Source organism: Microcaecilia unicolor, chromosome 4, assembly GCF_901765095.1.
Source record: "Microcaecilia unicolor chromosome 4, aMicUni1.1, whole genome shotgun sequence".
In the NCBI taxonomy this organism is placed as follows: domain Eukaryota; kingdom Metazoa; phylum Chordata; class Amphibia; order Gymnophiona; family Siphonopidae; genus Microcaecilia; species Microcaecilia unicolor.
This window is the reverse complement of record NC_044034.1, coordinates 39,272,865-39,292,795: the sequence shown is the minus strand read 5'-3', so window position 1 is coordinate 39,292,795 and position 19,931 is coordinate 39,272,865. Positions and strand designations below refer to the sequence as shown.

Sequence of the window (19,931 nt, the reverse complement as noted above, 5' to 3'; positions counted from 1 at the left end):
TGGGAGCTTTTCTGAAGTCCAATGCAATGCCCCTAGGGTGCCCGGTTGGTGTCCTGGCATGTCAGGGGAACCAGTGCACTACGAATGCTGGCTCCTCCCACAACCAAAGGGCTTGGATTTGGTCATTTCTGAGTTGGGCATCCTCGGTTTCCATTATCGCCGAAAATCGGGGACGACCATCTCTAAGATCGACCTAAATGTTAAGATTTGGGCGTCCCCGACCGTATTATCGAAACGAAAGATGACCACCCATCTTGTTTCGATAATACGGGTTTCCCTGCCCCTTCGCGGGGACATCCTGCGAGGACGTCCTCAGGTAACTTTGGGTGCCCCGTTCAATTATGTCCCTCTAACCTGCTTATAATCGAACGAGAATAACGCCCAAGTTCCGACCTAAATCGGGAGATGGGCGTTTATCTCACAAAAACGAATAACGCGGTATAATCAAAAGCCGAATTTGGGTCGCTTTCAACTGCACTCCGTCGCGGATGCGGACAAAGTGGACGGGGGCGTGTCGAAGGCGTGTCGAAGGAGGAACTGGGGCGTGGTTATCGGGCGAACAGAGATGGGCGCCCTTCGCCGATAATGGAACAGTTTTGAGCTAGAATTTAGAACACTTTTCCTGGACCCTGTTTTTTTACGAATAAGGCCCCCAAAAGTGCCCTAAATTACCAGATGACCCCCAGAGGGAGTCGGGGATGACCTCCCCTGACTCCCCCAGTGGTCACTAACCCCCTCCCACCACAACAAATGATGTTTCACAACTTTTTACTTTCACCCTCAAATGTCATACCCTCCTCCCAAGCAGCAGTATGCAGGTCCCTGGAGCAGTTGTTAGGGGGTGCAGTGGACGTCAGGCAGGTGGACCCAGGCCCATCCCCCCCCCTACCTGTTACAATTGTGCTGCTTAATGCTATTAGTCGTCCAACCCTCCCCAAACCCACTGTACCCACATGTAGGTGCCCCCCTTCACCTCTTAGGGCTATAGTAATGATGTAGACTTGTGGGCAGTGGGTTTTGAGGGGGATTTGGGGGGCTCAACACCCAAGGGAAGGGTGCTATGCACCTGGGAGCTCTTTTACCTTTTATTTGTTTTTTGTAAAAGTGCCCCCTAGGGTGCCCGGTTGGTGTCCTGCCATGTGAGGGGGACCAGTGCACTATGAATCCTGGCCCCTCCCACGAACAAATGCCTTGGATTTATTCGTTTTTGAGCTGGGCGATTTCATTTTCCATTATCGCTGAAAAGCAAAATCGCCCAGCTCACACCTTGACGAATAAAACATGGGCGTCTTTTTCTTTTAAAAAATACGATCCGCCCCTCCCCTTCACGGACCCGTTCTCGGAGATTAACGCCCATGGAGATAGGCGTTTCTGTTCCATTATGCCCCTCCATGTCTCCTAATGGAATATGCCCAATGAAGGAGAAAAATATAGATCTCATTTTCTGCTCTTTGCTGGAGTTTTATTAGAGAATCTATAAAGGAGTAATAAACCCTGAAAGGCATGAAATAGGCTATAACTGATGATGAATACATGGCAATGAGTCACCTCTGGCAGGAAAGTAGGAACCCTCCCACAACTGTATCAGTTTTTCTTTGACTGACCTTAAAGGCCAGTCATTTGATAAAAGGTTTTTCTTATATTTTCATTTTCAAAGATTGACAACAACACTATAAGAATGAAAGGGTTGTCCATAAATCATTCTCTGTAAAAGTTAATTCAAGATAAAAGTGGTTCCTTTTGGAAAATTAAACATAGACATAAAGGTCACTCGATATGGAAGATAAACCTTTCTGACATATACTTGCAGGGATATTGTATGCAAGTGACATCTTTAGAAAATAGTGCTTCTGATCTTCATCTCCATCATCTGGAGTAGGGTCAGGGCTGGGTTTTGCAATGGAAGGGATGAGAGTTGGGGAGCAAGGCAAAGAGACTCCACTGGCAGCTAGGTCCTGTCCTGAACCTCTTTATTACTGTCCCTGTGTAGTGAAGTGATAACCAACCAGCATTGAAGATCTTGCCAGGTACTTGAGACCTCCTGGATTGATCACTGTTGGAAACAGGATACTAGGCTTGATGGACCTTTGGTCTGTCCCAGTATTGCAACACTTGTGTATTTATGTAATAGCAACTAGTCAGATGCTAACCTGGTTCAAATTTCATGGAAAATGTGGGGTTTTTAAACAAACTCCATTGGCGTATTGTCCGGGGTTCTGAATTTATACTCAGATTTAAAAATAGAACATGGCTACAAAAAAGGGGGTCCTATTACTAAGATATGCTGAAAAATGGCCTGTGGTAGTGTAGACACGTGTTTTGGGCGCGCGCAGAATTATGTTTTAGCGCACCTAAAAAAAAATGCCTTTTTTGACGAAAATGGATGTGCGGCAAAATGAAAATTGCAACACGTCCATTTTGGGTCTCAGACCTTACCGCCAGCCGTTGACCTATTGGTAAGGTCTCAAATGGTAACTGGGTGGTAATGGTCTACGCACGTCAAATGCCACTTGGTGCGCATAGCTGCTGCGCGTCAGAAAATAAAAAAATATTTTTGACACGCTTAGCAGACATGCTCCAAAATTGAAATTACCGCAAGGTCCACGGTGTAACTGGGCACTAACTCCAATTTGACATGCGTTGGACGCGCGTAGGCACCTACGCGGCTTAGTAAAAGGGCTCCACAGTGCGCAGGGTACCTCTAGCATTGTCTACTACTGATACAGTACCATAAAACTTATTTGATCACAAACTTATTTCTCATGTCCACAAAACTAGGGGCCCTTTTACTCATCCCATATAAGCGCCTACGTGCACCAATTTGGAACTACCGCCTAGCTATCATGTGGCCCGGGCGGTAATTTCATTTTTTTTATGCATGTCCACTTGCGTGCTGGAAAATTTCTGGCATGCGGCACTAACCGGGTGGTAATCGGCAGTGTACGCGCGCTAAGTCAATGGGTGGCGGTAAGGTCTCAGGCCCAAAATGGATGTGCATCAATTTTTATTTTGCGGAACGTCCATTTTCAGCAAAAAAAAGGCCTTTTTTGCAGGTGCGCTGAAAAATGGACCTGCGCATATCCAATACATGTGTCTACACCAGCACAGGCCATTTTCAGCGCACCTTAGTAAAAGGGCCCCCTAATGAATAGATATAATACTAAACAAACAAATAAATAAAAGAAGATAAGATGATATCTTTTTTTAGTGAACTAAGGGCCCTGTTTACAAAGGTGCGCTAGTGTTTTTAGCACATGCTAACCCTGTAGATACCCATAAGAATATTATGGGCATCTATACAGTTAGCGCGTGCTTTCAAAGGCAATAGCTTCTTCAGATCAGAAATGAGCAAAATATGACAAATAGAATGTATGTTAAACACAATAGCATTCCAATGACAGTCTCATGCGGAAAAGTAGGGTGGGAGTGAAAGGGAGAAACAGGGAGAGATGGATGGGTGATCAGAGGCTGACAAAGCAGTATAGTTTTATGGTTTATAATATGATAGGAAACCCAGATCTTTGTTAAGTCCTGTCTGGTAGGTGAAAAAACATTTCATCATTGCAACTTCAAAGGTCTTGGATTGTTTTAAAGTTGCCTTTTAGTTTTGTGACCATAACGTCATTGATGCAGTGCTCATGGAGGAGTCACTGTGGTTAGCTTTGTGGTGTTCAACGTGGTACCTGTGTAGGCTGATTCTTGTCTACCTCATAAAATAGGGCCAATGCATATAGGTGCCTGTTAACTTAATAATGCCTTTGAGACATGTAAGTGGTGCCAACCTACTGGTTAGCATTAGAGGGGATAAGCTTTTAGTGATTGTTCAGCAGTGAAGATCCTTTGATGAAGCAAAGGATCTTCAGTTCCAGGTAAGTGTTGTGTTAATTTCATCCTCATTCTCAAAATGTTTTTATGAATGATTTACAACGAAGATAAGAAAAATAAGAAAGAAAGAGATATTGCTTGTATATATAAATACAGTTTTTTGTTTGGTTTTTTTTATTTGGACTGATGATTGAATTGACGCTAAAGATGTGTCGAGTCAACCACCTTGCAATGTCCGAGGTCCTTTTTACCTGTTAGTTAAGAGATAACTGGACCTAGGAAGTTCATTTATTTATGTATTTATTTATTTATTTTAGTTTAGGTCATTTATACTCTGCCTTTTGCCACAGTTGTGCAGCCCCAAAGCGACTTACAATGAATTCATAAAATAAATTGGTTACAAGGAGCATAGGATCGGAGAGAGGAAGGGAGGAAGGGAATATAAATACAATCTGAAAACAAATTAAAAAGTAGGCAGGGGAAGGAAAGCAAAAGAGGGGAAAAGAAAAGGGAAAAAAGGGAAAGAAAGTCTGAAATCAGACCTTGACTCGCTGAGTCTCAGTAAGGCAGGCAAACCTGGGAAGTTTATTTATTTATTTATAACATTTATACCCCACATTTTCCCAGCCACCAGCAGGCTCAATGTGGCTAACATCAGACCGTAAAGGCAATCGCCAATCCGGTAAACAAACAAACGAAGTATAGTAAGGTGAACAACAAGGATTGAATTACAAGGAATGAGAGAAAAGAGGGGGAGGGTAATAGAGTCCATGAGGTCCATAAGTTAGTTGTGTTCCAGGAATTATGGATTTAAGACGGGTCCATTAAGGTAAGCCTTTCCAAATAAGCTGGTCTTTGGAGATTTTTTGAAGTTCAGATGATCATGAATAAGTTTCACTGATTTAAGTAATGCATTCCATAGTTGAGTGCTAATGAAGGAAAAGGTGGAAGCCTAAGTGGATTTATATTTGAGACCATTACAGGTAGGATGATGTAGGTTTAAATATGAGCGGGATGATCTACTACTACTACTACTACTATTTAGCATTTCTATAGCGCTACAAAGCGTACGCAGTGCTGCACAAACATAGAAGAAAGACAGTCCCTGCTCAAAGAGCTTATAATCTAATAGACAAAAATAAAGCAAGCAAATCAATTAATGTGAAGAGGAAAGAGGAGAGGAAGGTAGGTGGGGCGAGTGGTTACAAGTCAAAAGCAATGTTAAAGAGGTGGGCTTTCAATCTAGATTTAAAGATGTTCAAGGATGGGACAAGACATAGGGGCTCAGGAATTCTATTCCAGGCATAGGATGAATTCTTAGGTGGCAGATTGATAAGGGTAGCCATGTAACCTGGGGCTTCACCATAAAGAATTTTATGGACCAGGGTGCAAATTTTAAAAGTAATTCGTTCCTTTACTGGAAGCCAATGTAGTTTCACACGAAGGGGTCTAGAACTGTCGAATTTTGATTTTCCGTAGATTAACCTGTCTGCTGTATTCTGGGCGGTTTGGAGTTTCTTTAGAAGTTGTTCTTTGCATCCTGCGTATATTCCATTACAATAGTCTAGGTGAACTTATGTTTAACCATTATTTGTTTATTAAGTGTTCTGCCAATCTATAGGTGCCAGTTTATAGCATTGTCCCCAAAATGTATAATAATGATAATCAGCCACTAACTGTATAGCAGATAGTGCCAGAATTGTTCATAACTATCAATAGCTATATCCATATAGGGCCGGATTCAGTAAATGGCACCAAAAAATAGGCACCAGGAAAAATCAGCGCTCTTCTATAAAGGGCACTCTGGGATGAGCGCTATTTATAGAACAGCACCTAGTGGGGATTCTCGTGCCCCACTTTGGGTACGAGGACCTTCAGCAGCTGAAACCTGGTATAAATCCTGGAGCGCGACTTGGCCGCTCATACTCCAAATTCTATAACACTGCGAGTAATTCATTGGAACACCCCTGACCCACTCATGCCCCTCTCATGGCCATGCCCCTTTTGGGGTGCATGCGAGAGGTTTTGGGTGCAGATCATTATAGAATCACTTGCAGCCAGATTCACACACAAATGCAAATTCATGTCAATTAACATCAATAATCGATTATTAGCAGTCAATTATTAGAGCACTACCGAGGGACATTCTTTTCAGGTGTGAGTTATTCAGAAGCGGACTTGTGTAGGATTTGTGTCCTGCTCATTGGGGTCCCTTTACCAAGCCACGCTAAAAAGTGGTCGGCACTGGTGTCAGCACATGGGTTTTCCACACGCTGCAACCACTTTTAGTGTGGCAGTAAAATGGCCACCTTGCCATATTTTTTTGTAATAGCTATGCGCTAATTTCCCCATTAGCATGTGACCATTACCCAGGAGCCCTTACCAAGGTTGCCAGATGGGAAAAATTTTCCCCCCCAAAATCAGCCCTAAACCAGGCCAAAACCAGCCCAACGTCAAACCCCGCCTCCCACACCACCAGCCCCGCCTCCCACGTCACCAGCCCCGCCCCCTGACGTCACCCCTGACGTTAACCCCGCCCCTGACATCGACCACGCCCCTCAAAAGCTTCTATTGGACCTCATCGGACCAATAGAAGCCCTGGAAAAGCTTCTATTGGACCAAATTGGACCAATAGAAGCCCTGGAAAAAAGCACACAGTGGCCACAGGAGAAGAGCCCAAACCCGCACCCTGCAGCCGCCGAAATTTTGCCGCAGCTGCTCAAAGAAAACCCGCCCAGTGTTGCGGGAAGACCGCAACCCTGGCAACAATGCTTACCACTACCTATTTAAGAGGCAGTAAGGGCTCCCACATTACTCCTGCATTAATCAGGTAGCATGCAGTAATGCGCCTATGCTCTCTGATTAGCACAGGCACGTCTACTTTCCACCCATGGCACGCCTCCTGTGCTGGAAAATAAAAAAATGTTTTCCAGTGCAGGATTAGCATGCATGAAGTGGGAACCCACCGCGGGATGCCGCTGCACATCGCATGGTAGGCCCGCATTAAGCCTACCACACCTTAGAAAAGAACCCCATTGTGAATTAAATTATTTTGCTTAGGGATGTTTTTCTTTCTTGGATGTTGGTCTTGTTGGCTCCCTAGATGTGGACTTGGATGGAAAGATTTTTTTTTTCTTTATTGGGGAACTAGATAATATTTAACCATCTCTCTGACCTTGTGTGCAACTTTCTTTAAATCAGTCACCTTACTTTTTAACTGTTCTTACTCTCTTACCTATCTATATGTTCCATCTTTGCTTTAGCCTTCACTATCAATTAAAATGTTCTATTACATGTTGTGCTGACATTGTAAATAGTATACTATGCCATACTTTGTATTGTTATTTGAATATTTTTACTGCTGTAATTGCCTATTGCTCATCTTTGATCTATTCTTACTGTACACCACCTTGAGTGAATTCTTTCAAAAATAAATCCTAATAAATTGTTATATTGCATTTAGTCAATTCTGTTCATTTTCTTGACTTTTCCTCAATGTAAATTTAGAACGTTGAATAATAAAGTAACGTCAACCTGTTCAGATATGCATTCCCCATTTATTTTTTAGTCTCTCCCTAGTTTCACCCAAAACATGTTCAGGCCACACACCCCTTGCCATATGCGCTTTTTTGAGTTTTAGATATGTATATCCCGGCTTTGTCAAATCAGAATTTAGAATGCATGAAGTGGGAACCCACCGCGGGATGCCGCTGCACATCGCATGGTAGGCCCGCATTAAGCCTACCACACCTTAGAAAAGAACCCCATGTTTCTAAAATAAGCACTGATGTGTTTAACATGGATTCTGCTGAAACCCTTTTTTCTATGGAGTAAACAAATAACACTATATAGTTATTGTATTTTGATGAATTTTATTTTTGACCAAAAACTATATTTCAAGATGGCAGTGGGGGAAAAAAAAACTTTCGTCATTTGTTTGCTGTGCTAACTACTTGGTTGATTATTATATTCCGTTCACCTTGTTGATCATTATTCCAGAAAAGTGGGCAATAAATCAAATCTAGGCTAGGAAAGGATCATTTAAAAATGACGAAAATGTTACATATTAATATCTTAACAATAGTGCTCAAGGTGTTGTACATCATTACAACAATACAGTTAAATTATGCAATGCATTCCACAATGCTTTGAATCCATTGTTTGATCTCTTCACAGGTTGTGACCTGATCCCTGTGGAGTATCTCCGATGGGGGGATCCTGAACCCATTGCAGCCATTGTTTTTGCCTGTCTGGGCTTATTAGCAACGTTGTTTGTCACTGCTGTGTTCATCTTGTACCGCGACACCCCTGTGGTCAAGTCGTCCAGTCGGGAGCTCTGCTACATCATTTTAGCCGGCATCTGCTTGGGTTACCTGTGCACCTTCTGTCTTATTGCAAAGCCTCAACAGTTTCTTTGCTACCTTCAAAGAATTGGCATTGGCCTCTCTCCAGCCATGAGTTACTCTGCCCTAGTTACAAAAACCAATCGTATTGCGAGAATTTTGGCAGGCAGCAAGAAGAAAATCTGCACAAAGAAGCCTAGATTCATGAGTGCCTGTGCCCAGCTGATAATTGCTTTTATCCTAATTTGCATCCAACTAGGCATAATTGTTGCCCTTTTCATAATGGAGCCACCCGATGTCATACATGATTATCCGAGTATCCGGGAAGTCTACCTGATCTGTAATACCAACAACCTGGGTGTCGTTACCCCCCTTGGCTATAATGGATTGCTAATCTTAAGTTGTACCTTTTATGCTTTTAAAACAAGAAATGTTCCAGCCAATTTCAACGAAGCAAAATATATTGCCTTCACAATGTACACCACCTGTATCATCTGGCTGGCCTTTGTGCCAATATATTTTGGAAGCAACTACAAAATTATCACCATGTGTTTCTCAGTAAGCTTGAGTGCCACCGTGGCACTTGGCTGCATGTTTGTGCCAAAGGTTTATATTATCCTTGCTAAACCCGAGAGGAACGTGCGGAGTGCGTTCACCACGTCCACTGTGGTCCGCATGCATGTGGGAGATGGAAAGTCTTCTTCAGCTGCCAGTCGCTCAAGTAGCTTGGTCAACCTATGGAAAAGAAGGGGATCATCTGGTGAAACTTTAAGGTAAAGTCGAAAGTATCTAGTTAACCGGTTCAAGTAAAATTTTGTTTCAAGGTAATCTTGTACTTTTGTGCCACTGAGGTCAGCTTCTGAAAACAATAAACCTTGCAAGATCAGTTTCTGAAAATGGTATAACTTTATCGAAAGATATTTAGTACCAATCTCTGAGCATTTTCCCTCCTAACTAGTTTCGTTTAATAATTCCTCTTATCAGCTTTCACATAAGCATTGGGGAAAACTAAAATCTAATAATGAAATAGGTTAGACTAGGTTATGTATCCCAAATGTTCCTGGTGATATCCCATAGCCAGAGTTTTCAAAATGGCCACAGAGAACATGCACACGGTAAATTAGTATAGATTTGATTTGCAATGTGTGCAAATTTCTCCCATGCATATACATCATAGGGTGTGCAGGCCAAAACTTTTGTTTTGTTTAGTTTTCTGCTTTGATTGTGGGATGTTTTTGTTTAATTTTGGGGGGGCCCTTTTACTAAGCCGCGGTAGGCTGTACACGCCTGCAGCACACGCCCAAATGATACTACCACCAGGCCAGTGCGCCCTCCTGGCAGTAATTTCAGAATTAGCGCATGCCCATAACGTGTGGACGAATTATTTATTTATTTTCTCTGACCAGTCACCGCACGTTTAGCGCATGAGCCTTTACTGCTAGATCAGTGGGTGGTGTTAAAGGCTCGAGGCACGTGCTGGTTGCATTGTTACCGCACGCCCTTTTCCCATTTTTTAAAAAGCCCTTTGTGGTAAAAACCGCACCAGTGCGCACCCAATATACGGCGCCTACACTACAGCAGGCCACGTTTTACCGCTGTTTAGTAAAAGGGCTTCTTTTTTTGTTTCAGTGGCAATGCAATCAATATTGTGCACTATTGCTCAAATAGGGGGAAGGGAAGGCATACAAAAAAGAGTTCTTTGGAAAATGCAAAGATGTATGATAATCCAGCTGTTTATTCTGAGTCATAATGCAAATCAACAAAGTATGGGAAACTTATTACTATGAAGTAAGGAATCTGAGAATCTAATATTGGAAGCAGAGTTTAGAAAGTGATATGCCGAATAGCTCTGGTTGATCTCAGACTAGTGAGAACTTGTAATGCAACATTTGACATCACCTGTCTACATTTATCAGTACATTGTTTTAAGGTGAAATTAAATATAGCAAAAAAAAAGGAGCATGTCCCCCTCAGCCGACTGCATTTGTAAACCAAAAATTGGGTCTCCTGTTCCCATAACTGCATCACCAATGAAATGTGTCAGGCCTTTCATGCATAGCAAGAGCGGTTGCAAATGTATTTGAAAATTAAGAAAAATGAAAGAGAAAGGAACGTAAAGCAGTGATGTCACATCTGATTTGCTATTTCTTTAATCTCAGCCGCCTTGCTGAGAGTTTTTAAATTTAGCATCGTTGTGTTTCTCAGATGGTTCCCCCGATTACGGTATAACCTGTTACCTGGCTATCATGATGTCCAATGTATTCTTGAGGTCTGAAAGTTGTCTTTCCTGAAAGGAGTCATTTGGAATTTTTCATCTCTGAAATTCTATCTACTTATTTGTATTGATTTATAAAGGCACTGGAAAACCAAGGAAAGCGATCCTAAATATTTTAGAAATTCTCTAACATTTGTCACTCTCCTTGTCTCCTCATTGTTGAGGAATCATATTAAAGTCTTGTCAAGCGATTACCCCACGAACTAGCATCCACTAATGGTTATCATATGAGCATGACAGACCACTCTAATTCATGTACTAGAGAGGTTATACTAATTTGTTTAAAAGATTTACGTATATCCCACATGTCTACAGTCCTGAGCGGGGAACAATCCATATTCACAAAACACACAACATAACCATATCATCTTCTTTAAACAGGAAAATAATGAGCGCTCTGGTAGTACTCCATAATGGCCTCTGAGCACCCAGATACCATTATTGAATACTAGGATAAGTCAGCAGGAACGTGCTTAAATTTAGGTGCAACCACTTACCCCCATCTCTCTCTAGCTGGTGTAAATCTGCATGCCAAAATGTAGGCACTTAGGACCAGATTCAGCAAATGACGGCCAAATTTGGGTGCCAAAAAAAATTAGCACTGAGCGCTATTCTATAAAAGACATTCTGAGTTTACGGAAAAGCACATAGCACCGGGATCCATGCCCAAATTTGGGCTTGAGGATTTACATTAACTGAAACCTGGTGTAAATTCTTGCACGTAAATTAGAGGCGCAGATCCCCCGAATTCTATAATAGTGTGTGCATCTTTAGTGAACACCTCTGACCCGCCCAAACCCCTCTCAGAGCCACACCCTCTTTTCAGTCTTTTCGCTATGCTTCCGACACGCCCCCGTGAACTTTGGTCGTCCCCGCGACAGAAAGCAGTTGGGGACGCCCAAAATCGGCTTTCGATTATGACGCTTTGGGCGACCCTGGGAGAAGGACGCCCATCTCCCGACTTGTGTCGAAAGATGGGCGCCCTTCTCTTTCGAAAATAAACCTGATTGTAACATTGCTGTGTCAGGGGCATGTTGCAGCCTAATGCAATTTAGTAAAAGGTTCTCTTTATTCTAAATAATTTAAGGGCACTTTTACTAAGGTGCAGTAATGGATTTAGCACATGCTAAATGATAAGGCGCCCATTATATTCGTATAGGTGTCATCATTTAGTGAGCGCTAAATCTGTTAATGCACCTTAGTAGAAGGACCCCTTAGTTTTGTCCTGGCAGGAGACTGTCAAGCAGCTACCCTGTCTAGCCCATGCTAAAAATGCTAGCATGTTAAAAACACTAGTGCGCCTTAGTAAACGGGGCCCTGGGTTTTTCCTACGCCCAAATCAATATGGAAGATAATTTTAAGCAGTTTGCATAGATATGAGGACCATTATCTGGGTAGTTTCAAAGAGACACTATGCATGCATTTGGCTTTTGAAAATATACTGCCACTGCATACAGTTACTCCTGCTAACTTTGGGGGAAAACGTTTATATATATGTCATTAAAAATAAAATAGTATGCACTTATATGCAAATTCCTCTCCATTTCTATTCTATAGAATGCCTTATTTTTTAGCCTCATGCTGTGAGGTACAAATATGCATTCCTAAACGCAGATCTAGATTGCTAATGTAACGTACACAAAAAATTCCCAAAACATTCATTTAAGGAGGGTTAACCTTAAATGTGAATTAACATATATAAAGTCAATTTATCAAATGTATCAAAATAGGCCAATCGTTTTTCATGCATATCCTGATTTGTGTATGTGTGTTTATGTGTGTTGGGGGGAGGGAGCCATTTCCACAAGGTAAGCATTGTTTTGCCTTCATAAATGGCTTTGAATATTACCTTCTGTTTGGCAATCACTTGACTTCCAAAAACATTAAAACACTATTGTAAATATATTAAAATTTCTTGACTTGCAAAACTTGCAGTATATCAGGGATGGTAGATGGCGCTATTTGACAAATGGACACAAGTCCAGGTTTTACTCTTCATGTTACTGGCTCATCAATCACATTCAAAGTCACTGTGATTGCCCTATGACCAGATATTTTATGTTTCCCAGCATATTTTTTCATATTTGTCCCTCATCTTGCTCTTCTCACTGTCCCTGTTCTACCTCATTTGCTACTTCCTTTACAGCTGGCTGTTTTTCTGCCTCCCTCCTCCATCAGGTCATTAGTTTGAGATTGCATCCACTAATTTACTGAAACATTAGTTCCGGGAAGTCTCAGACCTCCTCTATGTTTAACATTGTGAGACCTTAAAGCAGTACAGTGAGAGTGTGCTGGGCTAAACTCCAAGAGAATGTTGGAGTAAGAGCAGAGGCCTACTAAACTCCATCAAACTCTCAGAATTTACCATAGCAACAGTATCACTAATGACATCTTGACTGATTCCTGCCCAGTAGAAAAACAGAGCTTAAGAGGGCCTTCTGAACAAAGGAAAGGAGAATGATTTAGACTGTGTTACCAAAGTCTCCTTTTGTTCTACAGAAGTGGCAGACACTATTTGATCTATCAGCATCTCCAGTATTTAACAGCAGATAGAATAAAAACATCAATTCCTTAGCATCTGCCAATACAGAAAGACCAGTTTTTAAAGTAAAGCTTTGGGGCTCTTTAATTAAGGTGTACTAAAATCTGGGCCTAAATGCATTGTAATGCAGGATTTTACTGTGTGTTCAGCCCAAATTTAACCAGTGGCGTAGTTACGTGGGGCCACAGGGGCCTGGGCCTCCCCAAACTTCCTCCAGGCCCCTGGTTTTGCTGGCGGGGGTCCCCAACCCTTGACACCTGAAGCCTTGTCTAGCACCGGTCTCCGGCGCTGCCGTGTTGCCTGCCCTGCTCTCTCTTCCCCCTCACGTCCTGCATGTTCCTTTTAGTAAAATTGAGCATGCTCAGTTTCACTTAAAGGTGCAAGCAGCAGTGGTGTTCCTAGCCTGGCTGACACCCGGGGCGGATCGCCAATGCGCCCCCCCCCCGGGTCCAGTGCACCCCCCCCCCGGCGAAACTACCCCCCCCCCCCCCCCGGGTGCATTTTTACCTGCTGGGGTTTACGCTCCTAATTTATGAGCATAATATAAGCTCCTAAATTTATACTCTTAAATTAGAAGCATAATCTATTTTGGGGCATAGAGTATGCTCGTAATTTAGAGGCATAAATTTAGGCGCATTAATTTTAGGAGCGTAAATTTAGGAGCATAACCTTTATAGAACAAGGCCCTTAATGCCCTTTATTAAAGGAGCCCCTTCGTGCCTTGGACACGGTGAAAAGGATGCAGCATACAAATTATATACTAAAAAGAACATGATAGATAGGTGTGTGAAACGGGGTTCAGGTGTATCCATTTGTTATTATAAGTTCAGGTAATTTATTTAAAATCACAATGGAATAATGGTGAAATGTTATCCACTAAACAAAATTGGCATTACCGTAATTCATTAAAAAGCAAAACTAAAAGGGTTTCTTAGGCAGGAGAATGAGGTGAGGGAGTGTGAAACAGACAAGATGTTCAGTGGTTAGAAAATACATTGCTTTCTTCTACCAAACCATTTATTAATTCATCACCTCTCTTTATTCTAGCATTCCATTCCCTCCTGGGCCAGCTCACGCCTATTGCCATCAACCAATCGGAATGTAAGAGCTTATTTCTAAATTTTTATATTTTGGTACAATATTGCACAAACAGAGAAATTCTGACCATACTGTCCTCTGCCTGGCTGTTTCTGATGTTTGACTACTGCATGATATCTGGCATCTAGACAGTGAATCCAGCTAAACCAACATATCAGATTAAAGGAGAGAGAGAGAGAGACTGACAATGACGAATAGGGCCATCTCAACCCATTGACCAGGTGAGGCACTGGTTCAAGGCACTGTTGAGGCACTGGCTCAAGGCACTGTTGATAAAAGGCATCAAAATCCCAGTCTAGCATCTCTCCCTCTCTCTTCCATCCCCCCTGAGGGTGGGGTGGGAGGCGAGATGCTGGATTGGGATTCAGGATTTTGGCACCCTTTATTACCAGAAGGGGGGGGGACTTGAGAGAGATGGGGAGCTACCAGAATGCGAGGGGGGGGAGGCACTGATGCAAAAGTTGGCTAAGCCAGCCCCGATGACGAAGGAGAAGAGCAAAGTTAAATCTGAAGGGTTCTTCTTTGAAAAAGGGCAAAAAATAAATAAATAAAAGACGGTGGTCAGTACTGTGTAATTCGATGAAGGGCAATGAATTGAGAAATTCATCCAGAGAGAAGAAAAGTACTCTGCAGACTTAAATCGGAAAAGCAACCTCATATTTAGAACAAGATGAGTCACAGCAGAATCTTCAGAGAAACATGGTATTTCAGTCACCAGCATACACAAGCCCTGTTATTACCATTTTTCTACTTGACATTAATTTATAGCATGGTGTAGTGATACACCGAGTCATCCTCAAACATATAATAGCAGGGAACCAGATGAGGCTTTCGCTGCAGCTGCAAAATGATATTTTCATAGATTTTTGAATCTCTGAAACACACTAGCTCTCACAAAAATGTTTGTCTTTGTGGTCCTCTATCAAAAGACGATGGCCCTGGCCAGCAGAAAGGCTGTTCTAATTGGAAGACATCAGTGGTGTTACCTTTTTAGGCCTGAGTCACCTGAGATTAAGAGCCCCTTCTGAAAAGAAATTAAGCAACAGAAGAATTATCCAAAATATTGTGCATCAATTCTTGAGGTCGCAAGGAGTTTCAAATGCTCATGTTCTATAACACCTTTGTGTACTTCTGATGTTGGTCCAATAGCAGCTACCAAAGCCTGCCTAGAATCTAGCTTTTGCTCCAGTCAATATGACAGAGCCCTGCACTGTAGGTAGAAACGAACTCACAGTGGGGTAGATTCAAGAAAGGTGCCAGGATGATGCATGCTAAGCACGAATTCTCTATGGGCAGTTCTGCGCAGAATTGCCATTATGGAATACAAATAAATCTTCTGGTATCTCCATACAGAGAGACAGACCGAAGGCGACGTATATTCAAGTCAAGCTTATTTTTGAATTGGTATTCTATTCAGATATAAAATTCTGAGGAATCGCTTTGCTTCAAGAAATTGCCACATATTCATAAATTACAGGGTCTCCTGAGGCAGGCCTGAGCGGTCGAAACATGACTCGTGTCGAGTCCAGGTTTTAGCAATAAACTTTTGATGCGAACTCTTTGAGTCCATTAGAGTTTTTTGTCTCCTTCGCTGTGCCTTTTTGCTTTGCTTGATCTGTGTGGAAGTTTTTATTCTTCTGTATTTGTCGCTAGGACAGACCTTCCAATGAAATCTCTGTCTTAGAATTGCCATAGAACCATATTTCTCAAGTCACCCTTCATCTCACCATAAGTGCTCCCCTTGGTTTCATGCAGATCTGCGGCTTCTGAAGCATCAAGCTAGATGCGCTGAATCACTTTGGTGGAAGTATCCCTCACCCTCAATGCTTTCAAATATCAAATACATTCTGAATATTATACTGAAATCAAAAAAGCTAAGCGAACTTATTATAACAATCTCATTGCATCCTTCTCCAATTGTACTCAGACAGTCTTCAGAGTTGTTCATCAACTAGGTTCAGATTCCCATATTCCTTCCTCTCTCTCAGCAGATAATTTAGCATCAGCATTTTGTTCCAAAATTAACCTCCTTTGTTCGATTTTCCCCCTCATCTCCATTTATGCTAATCCCTTCTCCCCTTCAGTCACTAATCCCGATTCTACCTCACTTTCTGCTCTGATTCATAGGCCCCTTTGTCCTGTTTGGGGCTCTTTTAACCTTCCTTCCCTAACCTCCCTTTCTAAATTACTGTTCAGTTCTCATTTGACCACATCTGTCTTCTTCCTTATAGTCTGTCTATGGTATCTCAAAATCTCTGTTCTGTGATTTCCCCAGATTTATGGAAGTCAGCCGCTATTAAACCAGTTATCCAGAAGCAATGCCTTGATCCAACAGATTCGAGCTTGCCCTGCTGCTTACTCTTTACCGATTTCTTTGAGACTCGAACCTTCTCATTCAATCTTCAAACTTGAACTCAAAACCTTTTTATTCCGGAATGCTTTTTCCAAATGATATCACAGCTCACAAGAACCTGCACATTTTCTCCTCTATCTCTGCCTCTCTTGCAGTTCAGGGTATCAGTCACTACTGAAGCTTTAATCTTTTCTGAATATACCTTCTCTGCCCTTGATTCTGTAACTTTATATACTTGACTGCCTTTTTCCTATCTGCATTGTAGTTTTTTTCTGTAATTTCTTTAGAATTATTTAATTGTAAACCACTTCGATAGTTCTCTCTTGAGCGGTATATCAAGTTATGAATAAACTTGAAACTTGATGCAGCCAATTAAGGTTACCTATTTGCAACATTCCTTTACTGTCTACACTGACAGAAAAATTGGTTCTTTCACAACCACTTCAACATATGGATAGTTTCAATGTGCTGAATCCTTTTCAATCTAGCTTCTGTTATCTCTTAGTACTGAGACCCCGCTTACCTCTCTTAACTATTTGCATACTGGCTTTGAACAAGGGAACATTTCCCTAGATCTTAGTTCTGCTTTTGATCTAGTCGATCATGCATTACTTCTCAACCAACTGGCCTCTTTTGGGATCTCTGATACTGTACTTGATTGGTTCCGTTCTTTTCTTTTGAATCATACACATGCTGTACATCTCCCAAACTCTATTTCATCTGCCCATTCTCTTCCTTGCGGGGTACCTCAAGGAGTTTCAAATGCTCATGTTCTATAACACTCTGTTCTTGCCCCAGTCCTGTTTAATTTATTTATTTATTTATTGCATTTGTACCCCACATTTTCCCACCTCTTTGCAGGCTCAATGTGGCTTACATTACGTTAAGAATAGTGGAAATCTATAAGAAAATATACATTTGGTATTGCTTAAGGATCTTGGGTAACATAATAATAGTTAAGCAGGATAGTAGAGTATCTTCTTAAGTCCTAATTTCACTCTTATTTTCTTATTTTGACACCCACCAGACAGGACTTAACAAAGATCTGGGCTTTCTAGCCTATTATAAACCATAAAATTCTATGTAGTGTGGATTATATACCACATTTCTTGTAAACTATATTGTGTAGGCAGTACTCTATCCTTGAAGGTTTTTCATGGTCAATGATGAAGAGAGGATCAGCTGGATCCGATTAAGCTCTATAGATACAAGATATCCTTGAGCTCTTTGAGGCCACTTCTAAATGTAGGCATGACCAATTACACCTGGTCACTGGAGGGCATAAATGAACTGTTCCTAAATCCCACACAGAATTTGTTCTTGTACTGTTTTTAATAAAGGATATTTTTAAGGACTTTTGAGCACACACTATTTTTAATGCAATAGGGCCCTTGTTACGAGGCTGCGGCAAAAAGGGGCCTGCGCTGATGTCAGCACGTGTTTTTGATGCACGCTGAGGCCCCCTTTTACCTCAGTGGGTAAAAGGCAGGTCTTTGTTTTTTTCAGGAAATGGCCGCGCGGTCATTTCATGGGGTAAGATACCACCACCCACTGAAGTGGCAGTAAGCACTCCCGTGCTAATCTAGTGGTAACCGAGCAGCGCGTGGCATTGCCTGATTACCGCTGGATATACACCAGCGCTACAAAAATAAAAATATTTTTGTAGCGTCGGATATGATACACGCTGGGGGTGGGAACTACCACTGGGCTTGTGCGGTAGCCCGACAGTACTTCCCTTTTGGTGAACAGCATTTGACGCACGTAGGTCATTACCGCCCAGTTACCGCGTGTCACTTTACCTCTAGGTCAATGGCTGGCGATAAGGTCTCAGACCCAAAATGGATGTGTTGCAATTTTCATTTTGCCACACGTCCATTTTTGGCAAACATTTTAAAAAGGCATTTTTTACAGGTGCGCTGAAAAATGATTCTGAGCGTGCCCAAAACATGCGTCTACACTACCGCAGGCCAATTTTCAGCGTGCCTTTGTAAAAGGGTCCCTATGATTCTCCAAAGCCTGATTCCACCTCCTTCTCTCCTCAGTACAAAACGTAATGGCTGTTCAAGCACTTGTATTACCCTCCCTCCCACCTTAGGACATTTGTCCAGACCAAAAGTAATCTTGATGTCATCTGAAAAGCTTTTCACTACTCAAAGTTGTTCCGCCAATCGCTGGTCACTGGAACTGTAGAGCTTCAGGTCATTTACAAACAGTATGTGTACATTTTTACCAAATGATGGAGGACAATTTTCATCTCAGAGAATTAACATCAGAAACTCCTTATGTATGTATGTATTTATTTATTTATTTGTTACATTTGTATCCAAGTAACAAAAATCAATGGGAAAAAACTCCGCTCAATTTGAAAATATTCCAACAAAAAATAGCGGATCAAATCATACTATTGCACGAAAACGAATTGATCATAAATGAAAGAGAGGACCTCAGACTGGTAACAACTTAATCTTGATCTTATTTAATAAGATTACATATATTGTCACCGTACTTTAATCATAGGTCCCTACCAACCTCCTTCCTCGGTGTTCACACAACTGTACATATATAAATATAATGTAATACAAAAAAACAGCCACAATATAGAGCAAGGCTACTTAGCTTGTTGCAGCTTAAACTGAGGGCCTCAGTTTAAGCTGCAACAAGCTAAGTAGCCTTGCTCTATATTGTAGCTGTTATATGTACAGTTGTGTGAACACCGAGGAAGGAAGTTGGTAGGGACCTATGATTAAAGTATGGTGACAATATATGTAATCTTATTAATTATTAAGATTACAGCCCCCCATTACCTCTCTTCCCTCCTCTCCCCCTATGTCCCCACCCATAACCTCCGCTCTCAGGACAAATCACTCCTATCTGTACCCTTCTCCACCACCGCTCTCCAGACTCCGCCCCTTCTGCCTCGCATCACCTTATGCCTGGAACAGACTCCCCGAGCCCATAGGCCATGCGCCCTCCCTGCCCATCTTCAAGTCCTTACTCAAAGCCCATCTCTTCTCCCTTGCTTTTGGCGCTTAACCGACCTTCCCCATTCATGATACCTACACTGACTACATAGCTTGTTACCTTTAGATTGTAAGCTCTCTTGAGCAGGGACCGTCCTTCCCCATGTTTTAACTTGTACAGTGCTGCGTAACCCTTGTACCGCTATAGAAATGCTAAGTAGTAGTAGTAGTAGTAGTAGAAGATTAAGTTGTTACCAGTCTGAGGTCCTCTCCTTCATTTATGATCAATTCATTTTCGTGCAATAGTATGATTTGATCCGCTATTTTTTGTTGTTACATTTGTATCCTACATTTTCCCACCTATTTGCAGGGTCAGTGTGGCCTACATAGTACAGTAGAGGTGATCGCCAATACCGGTATGAACAAAATGAAGTTATGGCAGAGTAATGATCAAGTGTTAAAGGCATATTGGGGGTTGTAAGGAAGAAGGGTTAGGTTATGTCCAATACGAACTTTTATCTTGTGGTGTAATGGG

General features: G+C 41.9%; 1 protein-coding gene across 2 annotated transcripts in view; it reads left to right on the top strand.

Moving 5' to 3' along the window:
• Nucleotides 1-19,931, top strand: part of GRM5 (glutamate metabotropic receptor 5) — a 580,379-nt gene that overhangs the window by 538,872 nt on the left and 21,576 nt on the right. Inside the window, exons 7-8 of one of the 2 annotated variants that reach the window (XM_030200160.1) lie at nucleotides 8,002-8,941; nucleotides 14,033-14,086. In XM_030200160.1, coding sequence (XP_030056020.1) covers nucleotides 8,002-8,941; nucleotides 14,033-14,086 — 994 coding nt within the window. The remainder of the gene's footprint in view (nucleotides 1-8,001; nucleotides 8,942-14,032; nucleotides 14,087-19,931) is intronic. The other variant, XM_030200161.1, reaches the window with a different exon arrangement.